This window comes from Leptopilina boulardi, unplaced genomic scaffold (assembly GCF_019393585.1).
Source record: "Leptopilina boulardi isolate dan_hultmark-lab unplaced genomic scaffold, ZJU_Lbou_2.1 LbouV2_337, whole genome shotgun sequence".
NCBI lineage: Eukaryota > Metazoa > Arthropoda > Insecta > Hymenoptera > Figitidae > Leptopilina > Leptopilina boulardi.
The window spans coordinates 629,404-645,386 of record NW_026137904.1 but is presented as its reverse complement, the minus strand read 5'-3'; the positions used below and the strand labels follow the sequence as shown (position 1 = coordinate 645,386).

General features: G+C 27.9%; 1 protein-coding gene and 1 long non-coding RNA gene across 2 annotated transcripts in view; one reads left to right on the top strand and one right to left on the bottom strand.

Moving 5' to 3' along the window:
* LOC127285643 (uncharacterized) overlaps positions 1-15,983 on the bottom strand; it is a 124,162-nt gene that overhangs the window by 13,091 nt on the left and 95,088 nt on the right. Inside the window, exons 8-11 of the mRNA XM_051311764.1 lie at positions 4,789-4,917; positions 4,604-4,719; positions 4,254-4,512; positions 1,311-1,445 (exon numbers count right to left, since the gene is read on the bottom strand). Of these exons, the coding sequence (XP_051167721.1) occupies positions 1,311-1,445; positions 4,254-4,512; positions 4,604-4,719; positions 4,789-4,917 (639 nt within the window). The remainder of the gene's footprint in view (positions 1-1,310; positions 1,446-4,253; positions 4,513-4,603; positions 4,720-4,788; positions 4,918-15,983) is intronic.
* LOC127285657 (uncharacterized) overlaps positions 6,583-15,983 on the top strand; it is an 85,833-nt gene continuing 76,432 nt past the window's right edge. The window contains exons 1-2 of the long non-coding RNA XR_007843621.1: positions 6,583-6,664; positions 11,600-11,708. This is a non-coding gene — a long non-coding RNA (uncharacterized LOC127285657). The remainder of the gene's footprint in view (positions 6,665-11,599; positions 11,709-15,983) is intronic.

Below are 15,983 nucleotides of genomic sequence, written 5' to 3'. Positions count from 1 at the left end.
AGGCTATACATGGAAAATTTATATATTTAATCAGAAAAATCAGGAAACATAAATGGAGGTCTTTATGTATTAGTAAAAGGGAAAAATGTGTTGCTTATTATTAAAAATGTGAAATTTGTTATTATTTTGCATTATAATATAAATTCATAATATGAATTTTCACTTGTAAAAGGAGGAAATATTTTATTCTGAAAATAGTTGATTATACAAAGGTATAAAAATATCATGTTATGAAAAATTCTTTGGAAATTAAATATGTTAATTGTGTTGTTAAATTAGTTTCTTTTGCCATTGCAACATAATTAGAATAATTCTAAAGTGTGGGAAAACATAATTTCTTTTTGTAGTCAATTATTTTTTTTTTTGAAAAAGTCTAATTTTTCTTAGGATTTGAGACACGTGGAAGTTAAAATGATAAGGAAATGTTAGTATTGCGTATGCTTATATAACTTATTTTATATATATATATATATTCGCAAATATGATTCTCTCTTATATCTCTTACCGTGAGTAGACGTATATATATATATTATATATATTTTCACAGTTATACGACGTCATACGTTTATAGGTACATAATGCTCTTGGGAGTACAATAAATATAGCTATCTTTCATGCTTTGACTTCCAGAGAGAGATGTGCATTTTATCACAACGTCCATATATACACATGATACGACTGAAACGCGCTAAAGACAAAAAAAAACTTTCAAATAGAATCTCAATTTTTTTTATGTAACGCTAAACAAAAATAAAAAAAAACCCCGAAAATTTTGTTTCAAGTATAGATCATATATATGTAAATTTGATTAAAGATTAAAAGTATGAAAAGTTTTTTCATTCGTCCATGAAAAAAATGTCGCTGTGAAGTGTAAAGTTTTCACCACATTTTACAAATACGATTAAAAGTTTTTTCAAGTCCTTTTGAAATTTCATATAAAGTTAAAAATCTTGTTAAAACGCTTTGCCATGGAGATTTCAATGAAAACGTGATCTTTATTGCTTTTGAAAGTGCACTGAAAATTAATTCAGTTCCATAAAAACAAACCGAATAAACATTCAGTAATTAAAAGGTTCATTAAATCAAGTTTTTTAGTGAGAGAGAGAGAGAGAGAGAGAGAGAGAGGATAAAAGTAAATCTCGATTGTAGCATTGCGTATATGAAAGATATGTATATTATTGTATGTGAAGGCAAAAACAAAACCTTTGAAGTATTTTTCAAGTATAAACCAATTCACAAATGAATTTATATAAATGATGAAAAGAATAATAATTTGAAAATAAACGATATTACGTTTTATAAATACTTACTTATTAGGCAATTTGTAATCTTGTGCGAATTTTTGAGCTGGACTACAAATTTTCGTTAGTGTTTTGACGGTTCCTGGTACACTTCCTTCCTGTGAACCATCTAATACCTCCACTGATGATTTGCAAGATGGTGCACTGTAATTAGTATTCATTTTATAATTATTAATTGGAAAAATATGATTAATTATTATTATTATTATTATTATTATTATTGTTATTAATTGTTATTTATTAAGAACAAATCAATTAAAAATTGGTTTTAGTTTAGAATTTCTAGAACCAAATTAAAAAGAAAAGTTTCATTATTATTTTATTTTTAATTATAAAGAAATATTGAAAAAAATCCCCTTGTTAATTTATATATCGAGATTCACGAGTTATTTCTCTAGTTTTGTTTCTGATTATATTTCACGGTAAGACCCCTCGAGGTTACCCATATAATCCAGGACGTTGTTCCCTTGGTATTTCCACTTCTCTATGTTTCACGACTGAATCTCCAAAGGTAATATAGAGTTTGCATGTTGTTGCTATTGTGTATGATAATTGAAAATCCCAGTGATACAAACTCGCGTTACGTCCGGCACGACTTTTCATGACTCTCGTTTATATTTGAAAATTGCGTTTATTCAATTGAAATTGAGTACGCGGCATTATTTCTTATACATATTATTATTATTATTAATCAAAATCGCAATATCATTTTATTATCCCCTTTTGTATTTTCAATTAATATCGAATTGATAACTAGGATATTGTGAGAAATACTTTGATTATATTAATGAAAAAATTATTTGAAATTTTATATACACTTTTTATGATTTGTAAATTTAATTTATAATTTATAATTTATAATTTATAATTTATAATTTATAATTTATAATTTATAATTTATAATTTATAATTTATAATTTAAATTTATTAATGTAGAAACTTTTTAATATCATAATTTGTACCCTTATGAAAATTCCTTATAAGAAAATAATTATATTACATTTTCATAATTATAAAATTTTAATGATTTTATTACAGAGTCTCTAATAATTATATTTTTATAATTATTTGAGAAAAAAAATTTTATAATGAATTTCTTATAAAAAATTACCTATAATCGCGAAAATATTATACAAAAAACATTATACTGAAAATATTGCAGCTTTAACATTATTTTTTTATAAGGAATTTTCATAAGGGTATTTATAAAATTATTGTGATGAAAGTGTATATTTTTTTTGTAAAATGTTGATATATTCAAATTTTTGTTATCACATTTGTATACAATGTGGGAGTAGTTTTCTTGTACTGACATAAATTGAAGTATGTTAACTAATTACTTTTGTAAGTTTGGCCGAGTTGTGTTAATTAAATTGAAACTTAGCGACACATGCATAATGTAAGTAATATATTCGATTAGCCAACTCGGCGTTGTCGGTTCGTTTAAAAAGTTTTTGTCTTAAACTGGCACGCTTTGAGAAACAAGCCGTGAAGTTATAAGAAAACTTTTCTTCTTATAAGTTGAGAGCACTCTTTAGTAAGTGAGATAAAACTTTATACCAGTAGTTTAATCGTACATTTTTCTCTTTATTTAACAAATAAAATAGATATGCTTCTAAAATTTAGATCTCATTAGATTTATTTTTTCATTTATTAGAGAGAGAGAGAAAGAGGGATTAATGTTAAAGAAATTTATATTTAATTTTAAGAAAAATATCATTTAAATGAATGTAACTTTTTTTTGCATTGTAGGAATAACTATTATGAATGCATATCTTTTTATTATTGGAGATATATAAAAAGAATTGAATAGGATATGCCATTTTCCATATTCTTCTTATTTACTGTTTACATCTTAAAATCCAATCATATCTTCGGCATCGGGGCTTTGATATTTTATTTATAAGTTTCTAGAGTTCAATATTGATTGGTCGTAATGGTTCCTCTAGAATATGAAATCCTTATCGAGTAATATTCTCTCGAATGTATATCTCTCTTGTGGAATGTATATATTACGATATCGAAGTGCCGAATTCAAAAGTATCTACTCGAATGATAAACTTGATATGCTTTGTTTTGTATATATGCAAATTATTCAGTAGACTAGAGTATAGAGATTTCACATTTTGATATCATAATGATTATGTAAGCAAATTCTATGATTCAATTAACGATAATAGGAGAAAAATTTGATTCAATTTGTAAATTAATTTTTCTCGACATCTTGTAAATTATTATTGATCTATTATAATTTCTCTAATTAGATTATATTACCAATTGTAATTTTAGGTAAATTAATAATAATAATAATAATTAAAATGTCCAGTAATATTCATTGTAAGAAATATTATAAATTCTCTCTTTTGCCAGAGAAATTATTCTTTTTTGTCTTGTATCAATTAAAGTGTCTGGTGTATCTTCCTGTTCTGAAGTGTAGAAAGCAAAGTCGATTGACGAGGAGGAAGTTGAGGTGAGAGGGGGAGAGAAAGAGAGAGAGAGAGAGTGGATAGAGGTTGGATAGGGGTGAAATGCTTTGAGTGGAAACCACAGACCCGCGAAATGAGTTCTCACGATGAGGATCTTATTTCAGGATTGAAGGAAATTGAAGAACCGTCATTCGCAGTACACCACTCGCTAATTTTGCCTCGAAGGTGAAAGGAAAAAAAAAAATTCTTTACTCTGGGAAAACAATGTTAAGCGACTTTTGACGGTAAAAGTTTACAAGGGGAAAAGAGAATGAATTAAATCATTTTTTTTTTTATAAAGATTACGAATTTATTTTTTGCGTATATCAAGTCGACTTAATTAATATTGTAAAATATAATTAGAGGAGAAATGATGATTTAGAGAAAGGACTTTTTGTTGTATGTTTTGTTGTATTTTTTATTTTGCTTCGTTACTATTTTGTGATTAAAAAGAAATATTAAAGTAATTGTAAATAAATGTCTATACCTGAGATTGTAGCTGACCAAGGATACGTGAACGGTGTCGTAAACACGTCCGCGAAGAATAAGGCGACAAGTTGTAGATTTTAATTTTCCACGAGTGTCATGATGGCCAGCTCTGATTTTATCACCACTCACTTCTAATTCGCAGCTCATTGATGATTCCTCATCTTTTCGATGATCATGTAAATCACGATTAGTGTAGCGCATTTCATGATTACTGCTTATGCTTGGCGAGCGAATCATTTCAATTGCGAATGGCATTGCTGTGAATTGTTTAAATTTCAAAAATTTTTTTTTTTCCAAATATTTTTCCAATTTTTGCTTTAAAGGAAAATATGTTTATTATAAACTTACGTGTTCTACTTGTACTTTCTGCTGCTATTGTAGTTGGTGCTTCAGTGGTTAATTCGAGAAAATTTAAACTCGCAACAAAACCATTGTAATTGTATGGTGGTACTTCAAATCCAGATCTAAAATTGTATTTTTCAAAAATGAAAATCGTAATATTTTTTTTTCGTAATAGAATGTATAAAACTCACCGAAATTCGACGAGAAGGTTACGTCCTACATGTGTGACATAAGCTTTTTCATTTCCACAAAGCATTTTTAAGAGAGGACTCGTGGTCGTTGATCCAGCGTAGACAGCAATATAATCATTTGTACAATGGCTGTAACAGAAAAGCGAGATAGTTGGATTAAAATTTTCAATTTTCTCTTTTGGTTCCAATTTTTCTTATTTTCTTTTGATCATAAAAAGGCTTAGATATAAAATACTAGAGGGGATAATCTAAACTAATGGATTTTAGAGAGGGAGGAAAAAAGGGGTAAAGAAGAGATTATACCGAGATCGCGTAAAATATCTATATATATCTTTATGGAGAGAAAGAAAATCGCATGATATAGTTGCGAAAACTGATATTTTTATATTTTTAAAAATGTTCACGATAAGTATATATGTATAATGTGAATAAATTTTGCAAGTGCCTCATTTTCTTTATTACCGAAATTGCGCCTATCGTCTCGCGCGGAAATCCTGAAAGTTCATGAGGATGAACTGAGGATATACTTCAACAAGACTTCCGGAACTTTTGCCGTTAGGAAAATATGTAATATTACCAGTCAGGCAAGTCGGCTGTGCTGAATTAAGGAGAGGACTGCGTAATTTATTTTATGAGAAAACTTCATCATCATTTACTCTCTCCCATTCTCTCTCTCTCTCTTGTGGATTCTTGGTTCGTAACTCGAGAAAATGTGATTTTAATCTTACAGCCAATTAAGAGCTATTAAATACAACTCATTGTTTAGTGAATATAATGAAACGATATAAGGGAGAATATTTCCATTATTCACTTCCATATAAAAAAAATTTCAAATTTTTAATTTAACATTATTAAAAATATTTAAGAAACTTAAATTAAAGAATAAAAAGAAAACTGTTCTTTTTTTTTAGCGAAATTTAAAAAAACTTGGTCACCTAAATGTTTGAGAATTGTTAAGTTTTGTCTCTTTTTTCTTCTTCTCTTATTATTCTTGAGATTTTACTTCGCGAGTTTATGAACGCAGGTTAAAGTGGGTCCTTTTTTTGCCTTTTTTTCATTCTCTTTACAGTCAACTCCAGGGTAAATCCATTCTTTGGCATTTCTATTATTAAAGAACTTCTATTCCCTTTATTCCTCGGTATTGACCACGGAAATAGTTTTACACCATTTTCTGCCTGGGCAACATCAACGGCAGAAAATCGGATTCCTCCAGCTCCATTTCGTGCCCGATCCCTTGTGCGACGGGGGGGAAAAAAAAGTTTTTTTTTTTTTTTTTTTGTAAAAAAAAAAGAAAAAACTGGAATTGTAGTCCCGGTATGCACGTTACATTTATATATGGAACGCCTTCCGAATATCCATGAAACCCAAGAGGAAAAAATAAATTAGAACTGTCAAACTGAATAGTAACTACGCGACAGATCAATTTTATTTCTATCCGACAACTTTTTATATTCGCCCATTCTATAGTCGTGAAAATGTATAAAAAAAAAGTTTCTTCATTACAATGTGTCAAAAAAATTCTAATGATACATTTCCATTTATTACTGAGAAATAAAAAAAAAAATTCATTTGAATTTTTATTAATTAGTTATTATATATTTAATTAAATTTTATTTATACAAATTATTAATCATTTAATTATTAAAAAATTTTTTAAACAATTGTTGAGAAATTCTTGTATTATATTTTAATTTTGGTAAATTATAGTAAAAAATAAATAATTTTGCAAAATTAATATATTTTTGTAAAATTTTCCTGTTTCTAATTTAAATTATTTATTGTTTCAGTTTTGGAGAATAATCGAATTTACACAAAGCGTTCATCGTACAAGTACATCCCTGAAATTAAGATCGGACACGAGCAGTTGTAGAAAACTGTAAGTTTTTATTTTTCAATTATAATATTTATATGAATGACTTGCCAGAATATAAAAAATTGTTCTTATTGATTTTTATTTTGCAAATTATTGAAAATTTAGTTAGAGTAGTGAAAAACAGTTTGTTAGACAAAATAACAAAAATTCCCTCTAGGTTTCAGTAGTAAAAGACAATTTTAGTCAGACAAAATATTCTTAATCGAATTTTATTTACTCTATATAATTATAATTTTTTTTTTTTGTGATAATAAATTGTGAAATTTTGATATCATTTTTCACGACAAAATGCAATTTTCTGATAATAAAAACAATTAGATTTTAATGAACTTAAATAATATGAAATTGCAAAGAAATTAAAGGAACAAAGTATAAATAGAGGCGAACTGAGGTGTGCGAGTGAGTGCGTTGAAAAATGAAAAGGATGATTCTATTAATTAAATGAAAATGACAGAGACGGTAGAATGAAAGTGGGTTTCTAGCAGAGTGTGTTAAAATTGTCAGTCTGCGTATTTCCATCAAGAACGGAATTAAAAAAAGGGAAAATAAGTGCATGTACATACAATGTTAAAGAGTTTGCTTTGATTACGAAGGCATTTAGTTTTTCATACTTCTTCTCATTACAATTTAACATATATTTTTTTACAATGTTAATTCTTGGGGAAAAAAAATATCCAGGATTATATATATTTTATATTTTTAAATTAAAATTTCTTTCTTTATTAAATTAAAATTGCAGTAGGTATAGTTAATTATGATAAATAATAATTTTCGCATAAAATTCAAATTTATATAAATTTTGTTTTTATACAGTGATTTTTAAATTAAATTTCTTCATTTTGGAATGTATTTTACATTCTTATTAGAAATGAGAAAGTATTTATTTTTATTATACTTGAAGTTTAAAAAAATGTTTTTTTTTATTCTATATATTTTCATTGCTTATTAGTTTAAATTTTTTGTTTTTATTTTTTAAGTGGTAATTGAAATTTTTCTTTGCAAGTTGTGTCTATTGTAAACAAGTTTGTTTCATAAAGGTGTATTCATTTTTCTTTTTGGGAGTATAATATTTCGCAGCCAGTCTCATAGATCGTCTTTCCAATGCTGTTTTCTTCTGACTGTTTACTTGCTATACCATTGCTCAAGTACTTTGAATCTCTGTTAGAGGATAGTAAAAGCGTTTTGTGCCAGCGAGACGGTAATCTGTTTAAAATTTCCCTGCGTAAACGCGACAGGTCGTAATTCCTTCTTGTGGTTTTAGAGAATTACGATTTCATTGTAGCATATATATATAGTATACATTTTGTGAGTGAAAAAACCTTTTTTGTAAATAATAATTAAATCAATAATAAATTTGAAGTTAGAGAAAAATATAATCAAATTTTTGTCATTTTTTCTTTTTTTTTTTTTTAGTAATGAAAGTCAGTTTTAGTCGGATAAATGTTTGTATCAGGAAAATTTTCGTATCTTGTTAAAAATTGGATTTTTGCAAATGAAAGTCTTTATATAGAAAAAGCATTCATTCAATTTGGATAGAAATTTTACACTCAAGTAATTCTTATTTATTGAATTCACATTGCAAAAGGAGAAAAATAATAAGTGTGCGTTGTTTTCAGTTTTAGATTTCATCAAAAAATTAAATATAAAATTTCATTTTCAATCAATGAGCCAAAAATTCTGAACGTTTAAATGAACGAAATATTTTTTTCAATTTACAAATTATTAAAAATTATGATGGCAATATGTAAAATACAATAGTAAATTAAACAATTATTAAATTAATACCATCTTTTTAGGTATTTAAAACAATATTTTGTAATAAAATTCGTACTTAAAGAAGTTGCAAAAAAAAATTTCGTTCATTTGAACATTCAAAACTCATTATAAAATAAGCTGCAACGCTTATTATTTTAATCCAATTTTGCTTATTTTAATCCATTTTGGTATTAAAATAAGCAAAATAGGATTAAAATAATAAGCGTTAAAAAGCCTTATTTTAATGCCTTTTAATTTTCTGTGATGTTATGTAATTTTCAGTCATTAATAATTTTCATTATAAAATATTATTATAGGTATTAATTATTATTATATTATAATAGAATAATATTATGATAATAATATAATATAGGTAATAATTATAATATAATATATTAAAAATAGAACGTTTATTTTAACGTTTGTTGATTCTTTAAATCTTTAATAATAGTGTTTTGAATTTTTAATCAATGACTTGAAAATTAATGTAACATTTGTATTTGAAACTCAAATAAACTGAAAATTCGTACAATAATGTTGTTTGCCGATTGATTGTTTCATTTCAACACGGTTGGTATACTAGCCCATTTGTACTCGTGCATAGGCGTAGCCAATGTAGTTTCTACATGTGCAATGTGCATGCTGTAATCAGAGAGTTGCGACGGTCGTTAACGCGTGCAACTATCGTGACCAATTTAGTGCAAGCATACATACAAGGTGTTCTAAAATTTATTTACAAAATTCTAACTATCGAAATTCACGTTGTTATATCAACTGAATTTTTTTTCTAGGATAAAAGTACAAAACAAAAAAAAGAAAACCTTTAAAAATTCATATTAAATTGAAATCACTTTGAAAAATATTTATATGAATGTAGAAAAACTTTCAATAATTAAAAAAAATTTTACAGTATATTTGAAAAATGTTTTTTTCTATTATTTTGTTTTTGAATTCATTCACTTCAATTAATGTGCTGAAATTTATTAAGACACATTGTATACAATGTTGGATTTAACTTAATGCATCCCTCTTGTTTCTGACGATTAACGTATCAGAATATATACATATATATATATATAGAGAGAGATAGAATTGCTTTTGGGATTGTGAAATCGATGAAACTTTAGGTTCGATAGCACAAGTGTCTAACAAAGACGTGTATCTCTAAAGGCCGGCGTTGGTTCTCACAAAGCTGCGTATAAATTTCTCTCTAGTTGAATGATGCTATTAATCACGAGGAGTAATTAACCAAACGTCTCGTCATCCTTATCCATTTCCGCCCTTACACACGTTGCATTCGCTTCATATTGAGATATGAAACGTTCATGAGCTTCATTGTCCCATAATTTTAGTTGTGAATTTCTCATTTTTAATCAAGGGAAAAAAAAATATATATATAATTATTCAGAAAATAAAAATAATAATTTAAAATTAAGTTTGAAAAATTTTCAATTAATTAATTGGTTTGATTTATTTTTGTCATTCTTTTAGAATTATTATTTATTATTAAAAAAAAGGGGCAACAAAACAGTTTACGTCAATTTATTCATTTGGTAAAAAATACTGAACTGGAGCAATTAAATTTTCTAATTACTCTACCATATTTCCTCCATTTTTGTCTGTTCTATCGTTTGATTGCTTTGACGAGTCCAATAACCGGAAACAAAATACTTCTCCGTGTCATCAAATGTACAAAAAGTTTTTCACGATACAGAGGATTTAATGGAAATGAAATAATGAAAAGAGTGATATTTATTAGATTTTTTATTTTTAAATACAAGTTTTTATTTTCAATTATATATATATATATATATATTTGTAAATAAAATTGAAAAAAACATGAATGTTAAAAATACTAGACGCTTTTATATATAGAAAATAATTGTAGTAGAATTAGTGAAATATTATGTTTCTCGAAGGAAGAAAAGCGAAGCAGAAATCTTGTAATTAATGGCAGCTGAATGGGTCAGATATATATATATGTATATTGTTTGATGGTTCTAGGGGAGTGTTGAGAATTTCTCATTCAGTCAAGTTATGACTAAAACGTTGAAACTTCAAATAGAGGAAGCATTAAAGTTGAATCGCGCGCCTTCATAAATGTACAAGAGAAATGAAAATGGCAAATAATATACGTAGAGGGGGGATTGGGTCGAGGAGGCACAAAATGCTGTCATGCCTTATCTTCGCGCTCTTTGCACTTTATATATAACGTTTGTTGAACCACTTGGTAAAGCTCTGACTTACTTTTTGAAAAAAAAAATTCCCTACACTAAAAACATTTTTTTGCTTTTTTCATATAAAAATTTAAAGAAATTTTGAAATAATTTTATTTTAAAAATTTTTAAAATTTATTTTTATCAATTATTTGGAATGTAGGTAAATAATATAATGAGAAAATGGTATTAAATATAGTGTCGACTAACTAAGCCTCTTTTACTTTTCTTTGTGATAATTAAATTTCACAAACTATTGCCAGAAACTTTGTGCGCATACATACTCCTTTGGCTATTGTAGAAAGTTTCTTCTAGTTCTCGGCGCGGCGGCGGCGGAAGTTCAGCTGCTTCTCGCCAGGTACTTACTACCATTATGCGTTTGTCACAACATTTCATTAAAAGTCTTCGCGAGAGTTCGGATAAGGATGTAGAACGTTTAACTATAAAGTGCGCGCAGGCATAAATATTCCACGGGGGTCTTTGCTCTCATGCTAAAGGCTCGAAGTTCTACTTCTTCTACTCCTCACCCTCTTATCTTCTCAGAGAGAAAACCAAAGTCTCAGCTATATAGATTCGTAAAGGAGATTTTGGCCTCTGCTCAACGAAACTTGTCCCATGTTTAAAATTCTCGATCTACCGGAAGTGCATTTTAAAATAGTTGTAAAAAAAAAAATACTGGCCAACTAAATACCAACTTGGAATTATGGAAAATCCTTTGGATTTTCTTAGTTTTAGAATATAAACTGAAAAAGTGTCTTATTTTAAAACAAGACATTTAGAAAACGTCTTAATGTTGTCTTAACTTTTTCTCATTGGTTAATAAAATAATTGTTCTTTAAGTAAAAGAATTGTTGATAAAATATTTTAATTTTCATTACAGTATAGTAAAAACAATTTTGTAAAATTAATATATTTAAATTTGTAAAATTTGCCTGTTTCTAATTCAGATGTTTATTTTCTGTTTCAGTTTGGGTAAACATCAAACGTCAAGTTTACACTATGCGTGTTTGTCAAAGTGTTCATCGTACGAGTACAGCACTGAAATTGAGGTCGGACACGAGCAATTGCAGAAAACTGTAAGTTTTTGTTTTTTTTAAATTATAATATTTATAGTCAGATTGTGAAAAATTGCTCTGAGTTTTTACTCAACGAACTATTGAAACATTAGTTTTAGTAGTAAAAGATAGTTTAAATCAGACAAAATAGCAGAAATTCCCTCTAGTTTGGGTTTCAGTAGTAAAAAGGTAATTTTAGTCAGACAAAACGGTTGAGATTCTTATACATTGAGTTTCAGTAGTCAAAGAAAATTTTAGTCAGACAAAATGGAAAAAAATTCGTATACTTTGAGTTTAAGTAGTAAAAGGTCAATTTGGTCAGGCAAAATGGTTGTAATTCTTATACTTTGAGTTTCAGTAGTAAAAGACAATTTTAGTCAGACGAAGTAGTAAAAATCCCTCTAGTTTGGGTTTCAGTAGTAAACGAAAATTTTAGTCAGACAAAATGGAAAAAAATTCGTATACTTTGAGTTTAAGTAGTAAAAGGTCAATTTGGTCCGACAAAATGGTTGAAATTCTTATACTTTGAGATTCAGTAGTGAAAGGAAATTTTAGTCAGACAAAATGGTTAAAAATCCGTATACTTTGAGTTTAAGTAGTAAAAGGTCAATTTGGTCAGACAAAATGGTTGTAATTCTTATACTTTGAGTTTCAGTAGTAAAAGACAATTTTAGTCAGACGAAGTAGTAAAAATCCCTCTAGTTTGTGTGTCAGTAGTAAACGAAAATTTTAGTCCGACAAAATGGTTAAAAATTCGTATACTTTGAGTTTCAGTAGTAAAAGGTCAGTTTGGTCAGACAAAATGGTTGAAATTCCTCCATATTAATTTTCAGCAGTAAAACGAAATTTTAGTTATACAATACATATAAGTAAAAAGAAAATTCAAAAATTTGTTGAAATTGGAAGAATTTGGTAAAATTTGTATATTATATATTAAATGAATACGAGGGTTCTTGCTTTTAGAGACATAAATCAAAGCAAGTAAGAATTGCAAGCAAGAAGCGTGAATCTTATGATGTATTATTTGTATGCTGCATATACTATATGTGGAGAATGAAAATCTTTCTCTCTCTCTCTCTCTCTCTCTCTCTCTCTGCGAGACAAGATGCAATTTCTGAATTCGCGCAGGTTTTCCTATATTCGTCCCGCAAAAGAAGAGAGGAAGCTCGTATTGCAGTGAACAAGGAATAAAAATAAAATAAATTTCTCAGCTTAGAGTGCACTTCCGCTGTGTCATTTTGCCAGTAGAATGTTCTATATAGTATATATTTTCCGGGATGCATGGTCATCTTTCGTCTGTTTGGAAAAATCCATTTCCCCCCTTTCAAGTTAAAATAACTTTTTTTTACAATATTGTTTTTATGATATTTGATTTGATCTTCAATATATTTCAAGCATTAAAGCATTGAATTACTTTGCATGAAAAAAAAGTCTTTTAATTTTTTTCCGAAAAGTGCGCGAGTATCAAGTTTGTACCTTTTGCTTCAAATATCAGAGAGTGAAATGTAGTTTTTTTTTTTTTTTTTTGAAAAAACTTTTTTACTTGAGCTTTTAATATATCAAATTGAATGTAAATAGGAGAAAATAAATTCACTCAGAATTTATGTTTTCTGGACTCTTTTGATAGAGGGGGTTTTTTTTTTTTATATAAAAGGATGAAGGAATGAGTTGATAGTACTTGAGACACATTGGAAAGGATTACAGGGCATAAAGTACGTCAGAAGCGACGTATAACATGGTTCTTCGTCATTCCGATTGGAATCCATGAGAGAAGGGAAACGAGAATCTGGGATGGATGTACTCAATCGTCGATAGCAGGTGCGGACGAAGGAGAATCGTGTTTTTAAAACTAGTCAAGAGAGAAAGAGAAGGAGATAGAGATGGGAGAAGTAAGTCGAAGGAAGGAGTGAACGAAGGTTTGGAATGAGAGAGTTGATGCCATCTTAATGGATAACCTAGCTTAACCTCAGTACCAGACTCGTCTCTGCTTTCTCAGTTCTATTCATCTGCACGTTGAGTTTAATTTAATGAAACGAAATACTTCCAAACGTGAATTTGCAGCATCTCATTCTGATTCTCCTTCGCACAGATCTCAACAAAACAAGAGCGTGAGAGAACACACACACAACATTGCACCAAGTTGATAAATACTTGCATTTCTTTTCTCTTATTCTCTTTTTCTAGAATGAGGTGCACAAGGATAATGAGAGTGAGATAAATATATAATCATTTTGTATACACAACCCCTTCCTCTTTCTTCTCGACAGTATTTCTATTCACTTGACCAGAGGAGAAAGAGAAAATAGGGAATAAAACTTGTTAGAGTTTTAATTTGCCAAAAAGGGATAAGCAATTTTATGGAAATTTATCTTGAGAACTTGATTATATTCCCTTTTTTTCTGTTTCATTTATTTGATATACAGAGGAAAATTGTTTTCACAAAATTGATAAAAAATTGATAATTTATGCTATAGAAAAAAATTAGTTTTATGTTTTGCATACGCAGTAGTTGAGAGTGGATAATTTTTAAACTTTACGAGATATTTCAAAAAAAGAAGAAATGTCACTTTTTACATTTTATTTGTGCACGAATGAAGTTTGCGGTGAAGAGAAATTCAATTCACGTTCTTCCTAATAAAATCAATCGGGTCAGAACGTCGAGAATACGGTCGTCGAATCATTGAAAATGTATTGGGCACGACTCTACACACGCGGTAGAAAATAGTGCTTCAATTGACAAATATTTAACTGCGAACATGTTATAAAACATTAATTAGAAACTCGTATTTTGTTATTTTTTTTTATTTGGGGGGAGAAAAACCAATGTAGATAATAGAATTATGAATGAATACAAGAAACAAGATTTATTTAAACAAAAAGAGAAAATGCATTCTCTTCTATATTTTTGAAAAATAGAGTTTTGGAAAAATTTTTAAGGTCGTTTGTCTTCTTTTTTTTTTTTTTTTACAATTCCCATTAGAAAATTCGTGGCCAGATATAGGTCGAGTGTGGTACTCTTCTCAGACGAAACGCAAAAGAACACTAATTTATTAACCCCCTTAGAACTAGTTTTAACGAGTAGGTACCATTGCTGCCTAAATGGAGATATATATCTTCCGTTGGGTGCACTTATCCGTTTCTGGCTGACATCTACACGTACGAATTAATGGCTTTGCTCGAACTCTCTTACTTGCTGGCTCAGTGGTGACGGCTATAAACTATGCGCGTGTACGATCAACCGGATCGATTATGGATCCGTTGGGATTTTCGCCTTCTCATCCGTAAAACGTGACTCACTCACGTGTATATATAAATTATAAATATTAACACAAATTTTTCATTGGTATAGTGCTCTTTTATATATGTGGCAAAATAAAACGAACTTTTCACTTTGTGGGTTTTGCCATTTATATGTATTGTCATTTTACATCTATGCGTTTTTCGTCCATAAAATTGAATTATTTATTGATATCGAAATTATTATTTTTCATATTTTTTTGTTATTGAGAATTTTTGAAATTGTTTTTAGTAGTAAAAGGGTGTTTTAGCCAGACTGTTTTCGATTTCTTGAAATTTAGTAAAAAAAAGGTCAGTTGCAGGTGGATAAAATATTTTTGTGTAATATTTGATTTAATAGTAACAGTTTCCAGTACTATAATATTTTAGTTTATTGTAAGTGGTAAAATTTAGTTATAGTCAGACGTACCAGATTATACCAATATCAGTAGTAAAGAGTCAATTTTCGTCAGACGGAACTATAATTTTTGTAATTTTAGTATCAGTGGTAAAATCAAGTTGTAGTCAGACATTTCAATTTTATTAATAATTCTTATCCCTTGAAACACGTTAAAAATCTGTTTTATATTTTTATATTCAGACATTTATTTATTTTTATTATCAAACAATTTACGAATTCTTGTAATTTTTATCAGTAGTAAAAGGCAGTTTTTAGTCAGACTGTAATTTTAGTATCAATAGAAAAAAATAGTTACACTTTATTGGAATAATTTATTTTAATTTTTATTTCAGTAGTAAAAGACAGTTTTAATCAGACATAGTCTCTTAATTGTGATTTATTTCTCAGTAGTAAAAGTAAATTTTTAGGTGTAAAACATTGCAAATTCTTGATAATTTATTATCACTATCAGTAGTAAAAATTAATTTTAGTTTCAAATTCTTGTTGATTTACTATTAAAGTATTAGGTGTCGGCTTTACTTAGGATTTAGTTTTAAAATTTTACAATTTTGGTTGTATGTAAATTTTCTCTTTATTATTTATATATAGACAGGAGATGA